Source organism: Entelurus aequoreus, linkage group LG05, assembly GCF_033978785.1.
Source record: "Entelurus aequoreus isolate RoL-2023_Sb linkage group LG05, RoL_Eaeq_v1.1, whole genome shotgun sequence".
In the NCBI taxonomy this organism is placed as follows: domain Eukaryota; kingdom Metazoa; phylum Chordata; class Actinopteri; order Syngnathiformes; family Syngnathidae; genus Entelurus; species Entelurus aequoreus.
Window position 1 is genome coordinate 23,906,604 of NC_084735.1, and position 16,229 is coordinate 23,922,832.

Genomic DNA, 16,229 nt, shown 5'->3' on the forward strand with positions numbered 1-16,229 from the left:
AATTAGAAGGAACATTGCTTGACAGAGTGTGTACCTTCAGTGCTGAATGATGAGCAGAGGCAGAGTTAATCCTTAAGTAGTGGAGGGAAAGTGGCATCAGAGTCTCTGTCTCTCTTTACTAGCTATGTCGAAGCATGTTGCTTATGTAGCTTGTTTCAGCAGATTTGAATTGCTGTTTTGGGCAGTAGATGGGATCTTTGATCCAAAGCACAATTTACATTTAACTAAAATGATATTTTCTTTGTGCTCGACAAAAGAAAAGTAGTGAAAATTAGAAAATATCTCCATGTTAACAAACTCGACTGCAGCTCCGCCATGATCAGACACGCCCCGCCCCCCTCCTTTCTCTCCCCCCACACTCAGACACACACAGAGCGCAGGTCTCTCTTCTCCGGTTTGTGACACAAGAAGAATCAGAACTACGACACTAACACACTTTATACTACATTAAAAGTAACGTAAAATAACGCAGTAACGCATCATGTAGTAACGGTAACTGAGTTACTGAATATAAAAAATAACGCGTTAGATTACTAGTTACCGCCGAAACTAACGGCGTTACAGTAACACGTTACATTGTAACGCGTTAGTCCCAACACTGTATATATATATATATATATATATATATATATATATATATATATATATATATATATATATATATATATATATATATATATATATATATATATATAGGGCTGCAACAACTCATCGATTAAATCGATTATAAAAATAGTTGGCGATTAATTTAGTCATCGATTCGTTGGATCTACGTTATGCGCATGCGCAGAGGCTACTTTAAAAATAAAAATAAAACAGCTGAGAAACAATAATCAAAATAAGTATGGTGCCAGTATGCTGTTTTTTCCCAATAAAATACTGGAAAGGATAGCAATGTAGTTTGTCTCTTTTATCCGATTATTAATCGAAGTAATAATCGACAGATTAATCAATTATGAAATTAATCGTTAGTTGCAGCCCTAGTGTAACAGTTAATTTTACTAATTTTCATTAATTACTAATTTCTATGTAACTGTTTTTATATTGTTTTACTTTATTTTTTAGTCAAGAAAATGTTTTTAATTTATTTATCTTATTTTATTAATTTTTAAAAAAAGGACCTTATCTTCTCCATACCTGGTTGTCCAAATTAGGCATAATAATGTGTTAATTCCACGACTGTATATATCGGTATCGGTTGATATCGGTATCGGTAACTAAGAGTTGGACAATATCGGATATCGGCAAAAAGCCATTATCGGACATCCCCAATTTTGAGAGATAAAAGTCACAAGATCGCGTGACGTCGCGCTAGGAACCAGAGGTCCCTTTCCCATCAACAACAATGCTAATCAAGCAAACTTTGCTAGAGCCAACAACGATTACTTTTGGGAAAAATGTGATACATGACCTTATATTCTTGAGCCCGAACACAAAAAGCAATACATTTTAGAAGCCGACTGATGGATGCAGTTTCATTGTGACCCTATAGCATCCGCTGCCTTGCTAGGTGCTAAACATACAAACTAACCAGAATAAAACAAACACTGTAATATTTCCACTCTTGCTGGGATGCCGACCGATGGGACGCTCACATAATTCGGTTCAGATGAAGATTCAATCGCAATCCTCACGAAGGGTTAAAAAAGGTTCCTGCAGGAAGCTCTTGTTGGGTATAATTTGCCATCTCGGGTGATGTGAAAGTCAACCAGCCTGTCAGACCATGGCCACATTTGTCTACTACCAGTTTAGAGCTGCATGAATTGTAATCTAGAATTTACTTCTAGCAAGTTTGAGACGAAGCTCAGTGTGTCAACAATAGCAGCATAAGTTAACATTAGTTCACTGCTATCAATGCTCCACTAAAGTATTCTGTCTGCATTGGCAGTTATAATAACAATATCACTCATACTTGGTTCATTTTCAGGTAATGACATGTAAATGGAATATTGTTGGCAGTTTCTGGATGTTTTTAGAGAGTATAATGAGCGCAACAGAGGACCCTTGATTTGTTGAGTCAATTGTTGGCTATTTATTTACGATATTGAATGCATTAAGAAAGCCAAGCATATGTGTTCTTGTCTAACATAAGGATTGCGAATGATAAACAGCACGTCTCTTTTCAATTTTTGCGTATTTCCAGTATGACTGATCTGATAACATGGTCAGAGTGCAGAAGCGTTACTACTGTGATGTCAATGTTCGAAAATACCCTAAGGTGTCCAGAGCGCAATATTTAAAAGGGCTGACTGAATTTGTGGCATTTTGTGATGTTTTCAAATACTTTGCGGATTGTAAATACAATTGGAGATGGTTTAATAGATGCAATGAAACACAAATAAGCATTAAAAGTCAACTTTGCTAGTTGTACTTCCTGTTTGTGTCCATAGGGGGGAGCTCTCCGCTAGTTTTTTGTGTCCTATGTACAGTACGGTTAGCTATGGATCAATTCAGCCATCAGATTTGGATTTATCGAGAGCATGAATTACACCATCATGTGTATTTTTAATTTTTTTCCCTCTCTCTCCACCAGTTAGACAGAACATACTCCAAAACTTTCAAATATGAAAACCTCAGCAAAATTGTGATTATGTGTTAGATTAACTGAGGCAGCCCAGCCATGCTTTATCACACGGTACAGTATATAACCCCCAGTCCATCACTATTTTGCCGCCATATGATGAATGTTTAATGCCTTTGGAATTTAAATTTACTACTCCCTGTGATGAGGTGAGGCCGGTGAGGTTCACTGCAGCCGCTGTGTGCTTGATGTATGTCCCGTCAGGAATGACAGAGAGCGCTTGTGAAAGGATTTAAATGGTTAAAGCAGGTTGGTTTATCAGGCTCAATGTGCTCATATGCTCTTTTAATGTCGTTTTCTTAGGCTTTTTGGACCCTGAAACAAAGCTGTTCTCCCACCGCATCCTTTCGAGAGACGAATGCATCGACCCCTATTCCAAGACTGGGAATCTTAGGTGGGAATTCCATCCATTTAGATGCAAATACACCGCACAGTGTTTCCCATAAACTGCCAAGATACCTGTGGCGGTGGGGGCGTGGCTATGGGCGTGGTCAACATGACATCATCGAGTAATTTGCATAATTTACTACAATGATATGATTTTCTCTAAAAAGGCTCAAAAAATGTATACTTACTAATTAATAAGAGTTTTGTTTTAAACGTCCATCCATCCATCCAGCCATCCATCCATCCATCCATTTTACAATATAATTACAACACTTTATGTACATATTTATATACAGATTTGAACAATAAGTTATTCACTGAAATATATTTATTAATTGTGGTTCTTACAAAAAATATATCTTATAAAATATAAAAGCTAAAATGTCTCTTGAAGCTCTGCCCCTTTAATTAGTGCATACTAAATAATTTAACTTTAGCCTACTACTACAACCATATTATTTACCAGCAACATAAAGTGAAACAGAGGCAGAGGTGTCCTGCCACAGTCAGTAACAAATAAACAGAAAACAGTAGTGGTGGTAGATAGACACAGAGCTTCATCAAACATCTGATCCACTGAACAAAGAGCTCCAAAAATCTTGAACTTTAGACTGCCATCAGTTTTACTCCCTACACTTAACCATGTGTTTCCTACTGCCTGCAGACTTTGCACCCTTTGTTATATACACATGTTGTGTTTCTAATATAAATACATTTAATAAAGTCAAATACAAATAAGGCAAGAAGAGAAGTATCCTACACTTCTCTTTTGTAAAGTAAATCTGAACAGCCGATATGGGCATCTACATCAACTATATGATTTGCCTGTGAAGCTGGACAGGACAAAAAAAAAAAAAATATATATATATATTTTTTTAATATATTTTTTTATTTGTGGCGGACGTAATTCTTTCGTGGCGGGCCACCACAAATAAATGAATGTGTGGGAAACACTGCCGCGTCATCAAGCTGAATTCCCTCCATTGTCCGAACAGGAATCTTTTCCCCTGTGGGGATTCAATGGTCTGCATCATTGATGACCGCGAAGACGTATGGAAGTTTGCACCCAACCTCATCACTGTGAAGAAATATGTCTACTTCGAAGGCATCGGGGACATGAACGCACCGCCCGGCTCGCAGGAAGCTGTCACAGCCAAGAAAGGTACATAAGTCATTTGTCATTTTTCTCTTACTATACATCGTCCAAGGTTTCCGCTTCCCAGCACAGTCCCCTCTTAGGAGGCACTTTGAAGTTAACTACGAAGATCTCCTGTTAGGCTGTTGTTTAAAGGCAGTGCTGAGTTTTAAATGAGGGCACAGAGTGCAGCCCACTGTTTGTCTGAATATTATTCACTTTGACACAACTAACCACAGGACAAATAGAGTACAAATGTGCACCCAATAATTATTTAAGTCAAAATGTTCAGTAGTAAGAGATATTTAGTGCAGAAAAAGTAAGTGAAGACAAAGAAGGAAAAAAAGACGACGTGTGTTGAATATATTCTAACACCGTTTGACTTAATATGGAAATTAAATTTAATGAGCTGTTATTAATGTTGGCTGAAAAATAATCTTAGCACTGAAATGAAAGAAGTTGTGAGAGTTAAAGTGGAAAATGTTACATAAGACCATTAGTAATATGAGAATAGTATCAATATTGGAGCTTTTTCTTCAAGAAAAAAAGTTCAAATAATAAAATTGTTAGCTTAAAGTTGTCACATTATTAAAACACTTCCTTGTGGTGTACATAACATTTAAAGGCCTATTGAAATGAATGTTTTTATTTAAACGGGGATAACAGATCCATTCTATGTGTCATACTTGATCATTTCGCGATATTGCCATATTTTTGCTGGAAGGATTTAGTAGAGAACATCGACGATAAAGTTTGCAACTTTTGGTCGCTGATAAAAAAAGCCTTGCCTGTACCGGAAGTAGCGTGACGTCGCAGGTTGAAGGGCTCCTCACATTTCCCCATTGTTTACACCAGCAGCGAGAGCGATTCGGACCGAAAAAGCGACAATTACCCCATTAATTTGAGCGAGGATGAAAGATTCGTGGATGAGGAACGGGAGAGTGAAGGACTAGAGTGCAGTGCAGGACGTATCTTTTTTTGCTCTGACCGTAACTTAGGTAAAAGGGCTCATTGGATTCCACACTTTCTCCTTTTTCTATTGTGGATCACCGATTTGTATTTTAAACCACCTCGGATACTATATCCTCTTGAAAATGAGATTAGAGAACGCGAAATGGACATTCACAGTGACTTTTATCTCCACGACAATACATCGGTGAAGCACTTTAGCTACGGAGCTAACGTGATAGCATCGTGCTTAAATGCAGATAGAAACAAAAGAAATAAGCCCCTGACTGGAAGGATAGACAGAAGGTCAACAATACTACTATCAGGAGACACCGAACCAAACACTGGACCTGTAACTCCACGGTTAATGCTGTGCCGCCTGTCGAAGCCTAGCAATGCTTTTGCTAACGACACCATTGAAGCTAACTTAGCTACGGGACCTCGTCAGAGCTATGATAAAAACATTAGCGCACCACCTACGCCAGCCAGCCCTCATCTGCTCATCAACACCCGTGCTCACCTGCATTCCAGCGATCGACGGCGCGACGAAGGACTTCACCCGATCATCGATGCGGTCGGCGGCTAGCGTTGGATAGCGCGTCTGCTATCCAAGTCAAAGTCCTCCTGGTTGTGTTGCTGCAGCCAGCCGCTAATACACCAATCCCACCTACAGCTTTCGTCTTTGCAGTCTCCATTGTTCATTAAACAAATTGCAAAAGATTCACCAACACAGATGTCCAGAATACTGTGGAATTTTGCGATAAAACAGAGCTGTTTGTATTGTGATACAATGTGTCCGAATACTTCCGTTTCAAACATTGATGTCACGCGCACCCCTAATACATAGACGTTTTCAACCGGAAGTTCCCCGGGAAATTTAAAATTGCACTTTATAAGTTAACCCGGCCGTATTGGCATGTGTTGCAATGTTAACATTTCATCATTGATATATAAACTATCAGACTGCGTGGTCGGTAGTAGTGGGTTTCAGTAGGCCTTTAATGGTGATGCTTTAGTCAACATTTTGCATAGATAATGCTTTACAGACCATCTTCAAGCTGCTTTCTGACCGTCTCTTCAGGATGTACCGTTTTGTCGGCCCCTTTGACGGCGTCTCCATCCCGTCATTTTTAGTGCTTCCATATGCAGTCTACTGACAGATATAAGTTAGAACTACCGGATTATAAAGCGCACTGCCGATGAGCAATTCTAGTTTCATAAGGCGCATTAGTTATCTTGAAAGTTTTCATATTATTAAGACACTTCCTTGTGGTCTACATAACATGTGATGGTGGTTCTTTGTTCAAAATGTTGCATAGATTATGTTTTACAGATCATCTTTCTGACGGTTTCTTCAGAATGCGCCGTTTTGTGGGCCGGTCTTATTTACGTGGCTCCACTTCGAGAGCGTCTTTTCCCCGACATCTTTGTTGTACCGGTAGTTTTTAGCGCTTCCATAGCGAGTCAACTGACAGCTATAAATTAGAACTAGGGATGTCAGATAATATCGGACTGCCGATATTATCGGCCGATAAATGCTTTAAAATGTAATATCGGAAACTATCGGTATCGGTTTCAAAATGATCGGTATCGGTTTCAAAAAGCAAAATGTATGACTTTTTGAAACGCCGCTGTGTACACAGACGTAGGGGGAAGTACAGAGCGCCAATAAACCTTAAAGGCACTGCCTTTGCGTGCCGGCCCAATCACATAATATCTACGGCTTTTCACACACACAAGTGAATGCAACGCATACTTGGTCAACGGCCATAAGAGGTCACACTAAAGGTGGCGGTATAAACAACTTTAACACTGTTACAAATATGCGCCACACTGTGAACCCACACCAAACAAGAATGACAAACACATTTCGGGAGAACATCCGCACTGTAACACAACATAAACACAACAGAAAAAATACCCAGAATCCCTTGCACCACTAACTCTTCCAGGACGCTACAATATACACCCCCCGCTACCCTAAATGATCTCAGTAAGATATTACAGCTTGTTGCTGAGATTTTATGACCTATATTGAGTAAAACATGCTTCAAACTAGAATATCAACTGTTGCAAAGCTGTGTCATCAACACTCACAAGTATAAAACTACTTTTTTAAAGTAATTATTTCTTACTTCAAGCATGAAAAAAAAAATCATGATGCAGAGCGCATATCGTTATGTCAAGATAATGGCACTAGCATTTACTTAATTTAAGAATATTTTTCAACATATTGAGCAAAAAGGTCTCATTTTTTTTCTACCAAGAAAAGTGCACTTGTTATTAGTGAGAATATAGTTGTTTAAAGGTATTTTTGGGATCATTGAGGTTAGCTAATTTTACTTGTTTTGGAAAGTCTTGACAAGCTGAATTTTCTTGTTCTATTGGCAGTTCTATTTGGCAGTTCAAATAAAATACCCCTAATTTTTTATTTTATTTTTCTTGTTTTTGAACACTGACTTTTTGCAGTGTATATTCTCAGTGAAACATCAAAGTTTTGGGCTGGCTGGCATCATTTATTGAACAGGCGACAACCTGCAGTCAACACATATATCTTATGTGTAGCTGCCATCCACTGGTCACACTTATCATTACACCATGCACTAGGGCTGGGCGGTATGCCGGTATTACAAACTACACTGGTATATTTTAGAAAGAGGTATGTATTTGAGACATTACCGCCATACCGATATGAAATCCTAAATGAATACTCTCAATGAAAAAAATAAAAAAATGTTATATTATAGCCAACAATCGGGTCCGTTTGACTCAAGTCTTGGCATCACTGCAATTTACATGATTCTATCAATTCACCAATGAGAGATGGATGCACTTTAAAGCGATGAAGAAGAGACTTCTGCCAAAATATAAAATTTGTAAATAGATGCGGTATGAGTTGCAATGGTATGAAAAAAAATGATTTAAAAACCTGCCAGAAATAATACGTTTGTTGTGAGTTTCCCCAGTCACAACTACTTTGCTCAAGTAGCACTGTCACAACAAATGTACACACAATCTGAAAGGGTGTTTAGCTGCAGTGACAGTATTGTCAGCTGCCACACAGCATCCTGCAGGTGACAGCTTGGTGTTCCTGGCTTAAAGTTTTAGGGGGAACAAAGGTCTTCTAAAAATGTTGAGCTAAAAAAACACTATTGTTAAGTTAAAGTTAAAGTACCAATGATTGTCACCACACACTACGTGTGGTGAAATTTGTCCTCTACATTTGACCCATCCCCTTCTTCACCCCCTGGGAGGTGAGGGGAGCATTGGGCAGCAGCGGTGCCGCGCCCGGGAATCATTTTTGGTGATTTAACCCCCAATTCCAATCCTTGATGCTGAGTGCCAAGCAGGGAGGTAATGGGTCCCATTTTTATAGTCTTTGGTATGACTCGGCCGGGGTTTGAACTCACAACCTGCCGATCTCAGGGCGGACACTCTAACCACTAGGCCACTGAGTGGGTTTTAACCACTAGGACACTGAGTAGGTAAGTTGCTGTTGATGTTTAAAATGTCCTCTTAAACCAGCTACTTTATTTTATATCTCCATCTTTTGTGTTTTTGTTATTAGCTGAGGATTTCAGCATCGCTAAATGCTTGTTTTAATAAAGATTATAGTTTACTATTTCTATATTATTTTCAAGGCTTTTTAACATTTGTATCTACATCTTTTTATGCATGAAACTTTAAGATTTCCAGAAATGTACTCATGTAAAGTAATTGTTTAAAAAGAAAACTTGACATGCCTATTTTGATTTGACGTTGTCGAAATTCATTTTCTGGTCAAAATATTGCGATATATACCATATCGGGGTTCAGCCAAAATACATTACAGGCCAAAAGTTTGGACACACCTTCTCATTCAGTGGGTTTTCTTTATTTTCATGACTATTTACATTGTAGATTTTTCACTGAAGGCATCAAAACTATGAATGAACACATATGGAGTTATGTACTTAACAAAAAAAAGGTAAAATAACTGAAAACATGTTTTATATTCCAGTTTCTTCAAAATAGCCACCCTTTGCTCTGATTACTACTTTGCACGCTCTTGGCATTCTCTCAATGAGCTTCAAGAGGTAGTCACCTGAAAGGGTTTTCACTTCACAGGTGTCATAGTTTTGATACCTTCAGTGACAATCTACAATGTAAATAGTCATGAAAATAAAGAAAACGCATTCAAATAAGAAGGTGTGTCCAAACTTTTGGCCTGTACTGTGTATCGGGATAAGAGTTTTGGTCCATAACACCCAGCCCTACTGTTTACCAAATAAAATTGCACAACCACAATTAATCCATACCTTAGGTGTCGATTTTTGAGAAAATAAAAGGATTTTAAATGCGTCTTATAGTCTGTAAAATACGGTATACGCTATTAGTTTGTACTAGAAATAAAGTTAAATGGCCACAGTGAAGGATGCATGTATGAGCCAGTGTGCCTCACAATAAGAGGATAGAGAAAAAAGGAACTTATTGACTACAACTTTCGACTACTGCTAAATAAAAATGTCGGACTCGCTCAAACCCTTCAGTAAACCTCTACCATATGGAGAGATCGGCCGACGTAACCAAGGCGAAATACGTCACTAAAGTCTCCTTTGGGGCAAGTTTGGAAGAATGCAAATTAGTTTCATAAATATCTCCTCTATTCCTCCATGTTTTGATTTCACACTTTTGGAGATCCCAAGTACACGAAAACAGGTTCCAAGAAAGGGTATGAAATGTTTTTGCATAATAGGACCATTTTTCCAAGCGAGTCAAAAAAAGCGAAACAGAAACTGTAGATTCCTAATGAAGCCTTAACTTGACGCTCCTCTACTTTCTCCTGCTCCGCTTACTGCGGCAACAACAAACAAATCTCCAGACGCTCCTCTTCGTTTTGTATCGTTTACTTGTGAACTTAATCATTCAAAAACGTAAAACAATTACGATGTGGGAACAAATTAATGGCAAAATAAAAAGAGTTTGTTACAGTAAGAAAGAGTTAGAAAAGTAAGAGTAAGGTCAAAAACTGTGTGGCTTGATTCCCCCATACCTGACTGCCATTACCCATAATACATTGTGTCCAATGTATTATGGGTATGAATTATGGGTATGAAATGAACAAGAAATATGACTTATTATATCTTTGTGGAAAATATTGGACACAATGTGTTGTCAAGTTTATGAGATGCGATGCAAGTGTAAGCCACTGTGACACTATTGTTCATTTTTTATTTTTTTATTTTTTTTTAATGTCTGTAATGATAATGTCAATGAGGGATTTTTAATCACTGCTATGTTGAAATTGTTACTAATATTGATACTGTTGTTGATAATATTCATTTTTGATCCACTACTTTTAGATTGTTCTGTGTCATGTTTGTGTGTCCTCTCGATTGCTCTGTTTATTGCTATTCTGAATGTTGCTGGGTCGGGTTTGGTTTTGGAACTGGATTGCATTATTATGGTATTGTTGTGTATTGTTTTGTTTGATTGATTAATAAATTCTAAAAAAAAAAAAAAGAATCGGATCGAATTGTTAGATGCCCAAAGATTCACATCCCTATCAGCCAGAGTAGATCAGCATTTGTGATCGACATTTCACCAAAATCGGCCGATACTGATCGATAGGCACATCACAAACTACAACTCCATTTTTGTTCAATTATGACTTTTTCAAAAATAGTACTCGTAATGTATTTACATTCTGGTAAAGATCATTCCCATAAGATTCCAACTACATTTTCCATGGTTGTAAACTTTATTCTTGTGAAATGTGTCGTCCAGACTTGACCCACGTGCCAAGCTTCCGAAAACTGTTCATCCAGTCCCTCTGATGTCCTTGAATTCCAACTGATTGCTGTGCCTTGTGTCCCCTGCAGGAAGCCCACCATGTCGTCAGTCAGAGAGCACAGAACCATCAGAGACCCCCGGTGCGGAAGAGCACAATAACGGCCTCAGGAAAAAGTCTGTAAACGAGGGTGCCGCGGCGTCTCTGCGCTCTCAGGGAGTCCCCACAAATGAACGGACGCATCCCGCCGGGCCTGTGCAGGACGATGCGTTGTTAAGTAAACCATCCGAGGCTGATGACGAGGCGTCTGAGGCCACGTCGAAGAAAACTCAGGGCGGTGATAGCCAAGAAACCAGCAAAGAGGAGAGTGTTAGCAGGACAGGTGATGCACAGGACAGTGCAAACTCTTTAACAGCAAAAGGTGACTCCAATAATCTAGACTTTGACCTTTCCAGTGACAGCGACAGCGAGTCTGTAAGAGACAAGACGGTGGCGGACGGTGACAGTGGTGTCAGCCAAGCAAAGAAGTCTGAGCAAGAAGGAACCTCACAAGATGACCAAGAAGAGACAAAAGATAAAGCTCAAAGCGAGTCACAAACAAATTCGGATGTTCTTCTCCCCGAGCTCGGGAACGGCTGCTCAGACAGGAGGGAAGCGGAAACCGAGTCGCAGAATAGCGAACAATCTGGGGTGACCATGGGGGAGGAGCTCCTGGACCAGAGCATGGAGGACGAGGAGGACGAGGAAGCGGACCATGACCAGGACGATCACCTCATCTACCTGGAGGAAGTGCTGGAGAGGATCCACACAGAGTACTACGCCCGCTATGAGTCCTTCCTGAAGAAGGAGGCGCCCGACACGCCGGACATTCGCAAGATTGTTCCTGAGCTAAAGAGCAAGACCTTAGAAGGCACCACCTTAGTATTCAGTGGCTTGTATCCAACCAACTACACGTTTGAGAGGACTCGGGAGTACTACCACACCAAGGCACTGGGAGCAAAGATCGGCAAGAATTTGGTTCTTAACTCGCAGGAACCCAATGTAACAACGCATCTCATTGCAGCAAAATCTGGTAAGTAAACACCTACTAAATGCTCTCGCTAAAGCATCTATTTAGCTGAACTGCTACGAAGACGCAGGTGCGTTAATTGGAAGCGTTTAATCAAAATTTAATTTGAATTTATTTCATTTGTGTTATATAAAGCAACTTTAATATTGGATTAGATTTTAGTTCATTTAAAGAGGACAACACATTAATGACTTACATATTTGAGATCGTAGCCAATGGCTAATTTCCATCTCCAGTCTGATGAGATAATGAGTTGGAGTGTATGAGAAAGTGAAAAGGACATCTTTCTCTCTCCTTAGTATGCTGCACAACACAGCAACAACAGAACCAATGAGTCAGCGCCAATAATATTGTTGAGTTAATTGTAAACCGGAGAGTAAGTATAACCCGCAGGATTTTCACTACAACATCTTCAACATTTCTAAGATCTAAGCTGCAGGATGGTGACCATTCAAATTCAGCTACTAATCCAGTTCCAAAACCAAACCCGACCCAGCAACATTCAGAATAGCAATAAACAGAGCAATCGAGAGGACACACAAACATGACACAGAACAATCTAAAAGTAGTGAAACAAAAATGAATATTATCAACAACAGTATCAATATTAGTAACAATTTCAACATAGCAGTGATTAAAAATCTGCAACCAGCAGAGGCGCTGTGATTCCGTCTCATATGTTTTGCTCTCCAAGGAAGAAAAAATAGAATATTGCAAATTTGCAGGCACAGAAGCAGAGGTTCAGAACATTCCTATCCCTTTTTAAACGTAACACAGTTGTACCATAATTTACGAGCACATAACGAGCCCGTAATTTAAAACGCTCCTCTCTAAGTGGGCCCCCCATTGAAATGAATGGAAATCAATTAAGTTTTTGCTTGGCGCTCCTAAAATACCGCAATTTTACCATGATGTAATATGTCTTTGGAAAAAACAACAACAAACTTTTAGATACCATACCAACTTTATTTATAAAGCCCTTTAAAAACAACCACAGTTGAAGAACAAAGGGCTGTACACCACAAAGAAATAGAGGCAAAGGACAGACTAAAAAATAACATTTAAAACAGAAGTAAAATACACATTGAAAAAGCAAATACAAATTACCCTAAGAACAATTTGTTAGATAAAAAGCTGTTAAAAAGTTAAAAACAGTTTCTTTAGATAAGAAATATTGTTTGAAAAACTTTACAATAGCATGTATTACAAACAACTACAGTAGTTTTATGGGGAGCAGACCTGTGTAGGGGTCTACTACAGGCTGCTTCTCCGTCATTAGGGATCGATACCGCAATAACAAATGCCAACAAAAACGAGCCAGCGTAAGTTAAGTAAGACACCACTTTTTGAAAATGTGCTAGCCTGATGCTCATATACATTGTCTTTGGTATTGACATTCTACTGATTAGCATTAGAGATGTCCGACAATATCGACCTGCCGATATTATCGGCCGATAAATGCTTTAAAATGTAATATCGGAAATTATCGGTATCGTTTTTTTTTATTATTGGTATCGTTTTTTTTGTTTTTTGTTTTTTTATTATTATTATTTTTTTATTAAATCAACATAAAAAACACAAGATACACTTACAATTAGTGCACCAACCCAAAAAACCTCCCTCCCCCATTTACACTCATTCACACTCATTCACACAAAAGGGTTGTTTCTTTCTGTTATTAATATTCTGGTTCCTACATTATATATCAATATATATCAATACAGTCTGCAAGGGATACAGTCCGTAAGCACACATGATTGTGCGTGCTACTGGTCCACTAATAGTACTAACCTTTAACAGTTAATTTTACTAATTTTCATTAATTACTAGTTTCTATGTAACTGTTTTTATATTGTTTTACTTTCTTTTTTTATTCAAGAAAATGTTTTTAATTTATTTATCTTATTTTATTAATTTTTTTAAAAAAAAGGACCTTATCTTCACCATACCTGGTTGTCCAAATTAGGCATAATAATGTGTTAATTCCACGACTGTATATATCGGTATCGGTAATTAAGAGTTGGACAATATCGGATATCTGCAAAAAGCCATTATCGGACATCCCTAATTAGCATTAGCGATTTTACATGGCGATTTCAACACCTCCAAATTTGTTAAACATAACGGTGCCTAATAAGTACAATACTTAGAGTATTAACACGTTGTAGGGCGCAGCAGAGAGCAAATACTGAACTGACAACCCACGACAGAGTTGGCTTGTAACTCCAGTTATTCTCGCAACTTAACCCTTGTGTAATGTTCATATTGTTGTTACTCAGCCAGCGTTTGTGGGTCTGATGGACCCAGTGCATTTTGTGGCTTTTAATGCCTCACAATCAAACACTTTTATGTTAAAATACTGAACAGATGTTTACCTTATCCCAATAAACATCTGTTCAGTATTTTAACATAAAAGTGTTTGATTGTGAGGCATTAAAAGCCATAACATGCAGCGGGTCCATCAGACCCACAAACGGTGGCTGAGTAACAACAATATGAACGTTGCACGGAAAATTTCTCTGCCCGTTTCTGCATCCCACAGGGATTCTTCTTTTGTATTTCTGCACCTGCGGTTCCCACACAAGGTTGCAACATTGTTTGTCAACACTGTCTGCTCTCATTTTCTCGCACATTTGACCCTCTGATGTTCTGTGTACCTACACTCTGTCCTCCTCCTGTCTAGGCCTGCTTTGTGTGTGTGTGTGTGTGTGTGTGTGTGTGTGTGTGTGTGTGTGTGTGTGTGTGTGTGTGTGTGTGTGTGTGTGTGTGTGTGTGTGTGTGTGTGTGTGCGTGTGGTACACAGAACATCAATTTCCACACTTTTATTAGCCCCGGGTCCAGTGGACCCGGACATCTTATATGTAATAGAAATGTGTAGGGGGGGTGTATGGTGTGTGGTCATTAAATATGTATTCTGATATATGTTCTTCACAGAAAATGAGCCAAAGTCAGTGAGTCTAAGTTTAAGAAATTAATTGTATCATTTTTCTTTTAACAAAAAATGAAAACGGGTCCCACAGCTCGTACCTCAAATTACTCATAAATTGAGGTACTACTCTAATTTAAAAAAATATGTATCCTTAAAATGTCTTAGAACTTATTTCACACCTCACAATTAAATGAAGGGCCTGTTTTTGTGGTTTTTGTCCCAAATTTCCCTTCTGTTCATTCAGCCAGTTGAGACGTGCTCATTGAAGTGGAAGTGATGGAAGTTTCTCTTTCAGCTTAGTGAGGCTGGAGTGATCCAAGGCTTGTTTTTATGTTCAGCTTTACTGGCATATTGGCAGTAACGTGTAACCCAGCCCTGTCGAAAACTTTATAAAGAATTCCTATGTAGAGGTAATGGATAATTGAGTTTATGTCAAAAGAGAACGTTAGTAAAATGCGTTCTTACTCTTGGCTCGGAAACAGCGAGAAAACATTTCAAAAAGAGGCTGGTATATGCCACCGATTTAATTTGCTTTGCAAGCAAACACAGGAAGTGGCGACGGTTGCCTTGGGAGCCTCACTTGGCAATCACTCACATTGTTAAGAAGAAGACTGGGAAGTGGGTTTAGTGGGAGGAACACAAAGGAAAACAGGACATTGCAAAGTTTGCCTAATTTGGAATGAACCCAAAAAACCCTTGGGTGTGTTGTCAGCAGAGAGGCACAAAGCGGTGATTGGACAGGTAGTCATCCAGAATCTGCCTTCTCTTGCCAATTAGCTACACAAAGTTAGTTTTATTTTTCCCCCAAAACTTCTTGAAATACTCTCAGAGAAGTAATTTGTGCACTAGAGCAGGGTACTCCCCTACCTTTTGTGTGTTTAAACCTGCAGTGTTTTTAAAAATGATCTCCTTAATCGTGTATAAAAGCAAACTAATCTCGCCATTCATATTGACCTCACATGCTTCTTTACCTTAACTGTGGATGGTTATCTGAAAGGCGGCACGTGGTGCTATACTGTCAGTGATCAGGTCCATGCATACATCAGTGCAGAAGTGAGTGCAGAGACTTGTGTGCTTGCTGGCAAATTTCACTTCAAAATGCAACCCTACTGTACTTTAGATACAACTGTTACCAAGTGTTGAGCAAATAAATGACTTGCATCAAAGTGACACATATACAAATGTTCGCGTACAACATTATGATGATTGCATTTGTATTAAAATATTGGGGTCTTTTTTAAAGTTCGGTTGAATTAGGCAAACAAGTTATTAAATGGGATTTATAACAATTAATCAAAATTGACAAGAGTGATCTTCCTAGAAAAATGTACACACATAAAAGCGTACGGTACATGAGAATTAGGGTTGCGCGATATAGATGATGCACAATATAAATTATATAAATTAGGC

The 16,229-nt window shown here is 38.6% G+C and overlaps 1 protein-coding gene across 2 annotated transcripts in view; it reads left to right on the forward strand.

The window, feature by feature from the left end:
* The window catches only part of ctdp1 (CTD (carboxy-terminal domain, RNA polymerase II, polypeptide A) phosphatase, subunit 1), a 124,939-nt gene that overhangs the window by 13,796 nt on the left and 94,914 nt on the right, over window positions 1-16,229 (forward strand). For both annotated transcript variants that reach the window (XM_062047484.1, XM_062047483.1), the window contains exons 6-8: window positions 2,885-2,975; window positions 3,964-4,130; window positions 10,913-11,893. In XM_062047484.1, the coding sequence (XP_061903468.1) occupies window positions 2,885-2,975; window positions 3,964-4,130; window positions 10,913-11,893 (1,239 nt within the window). The remainder of the gene's footprint in view (window positions 1-2,884; window positions 2,976-3,963; window positions 4,131-10,912; window positions 11,894-16,229) is intronic.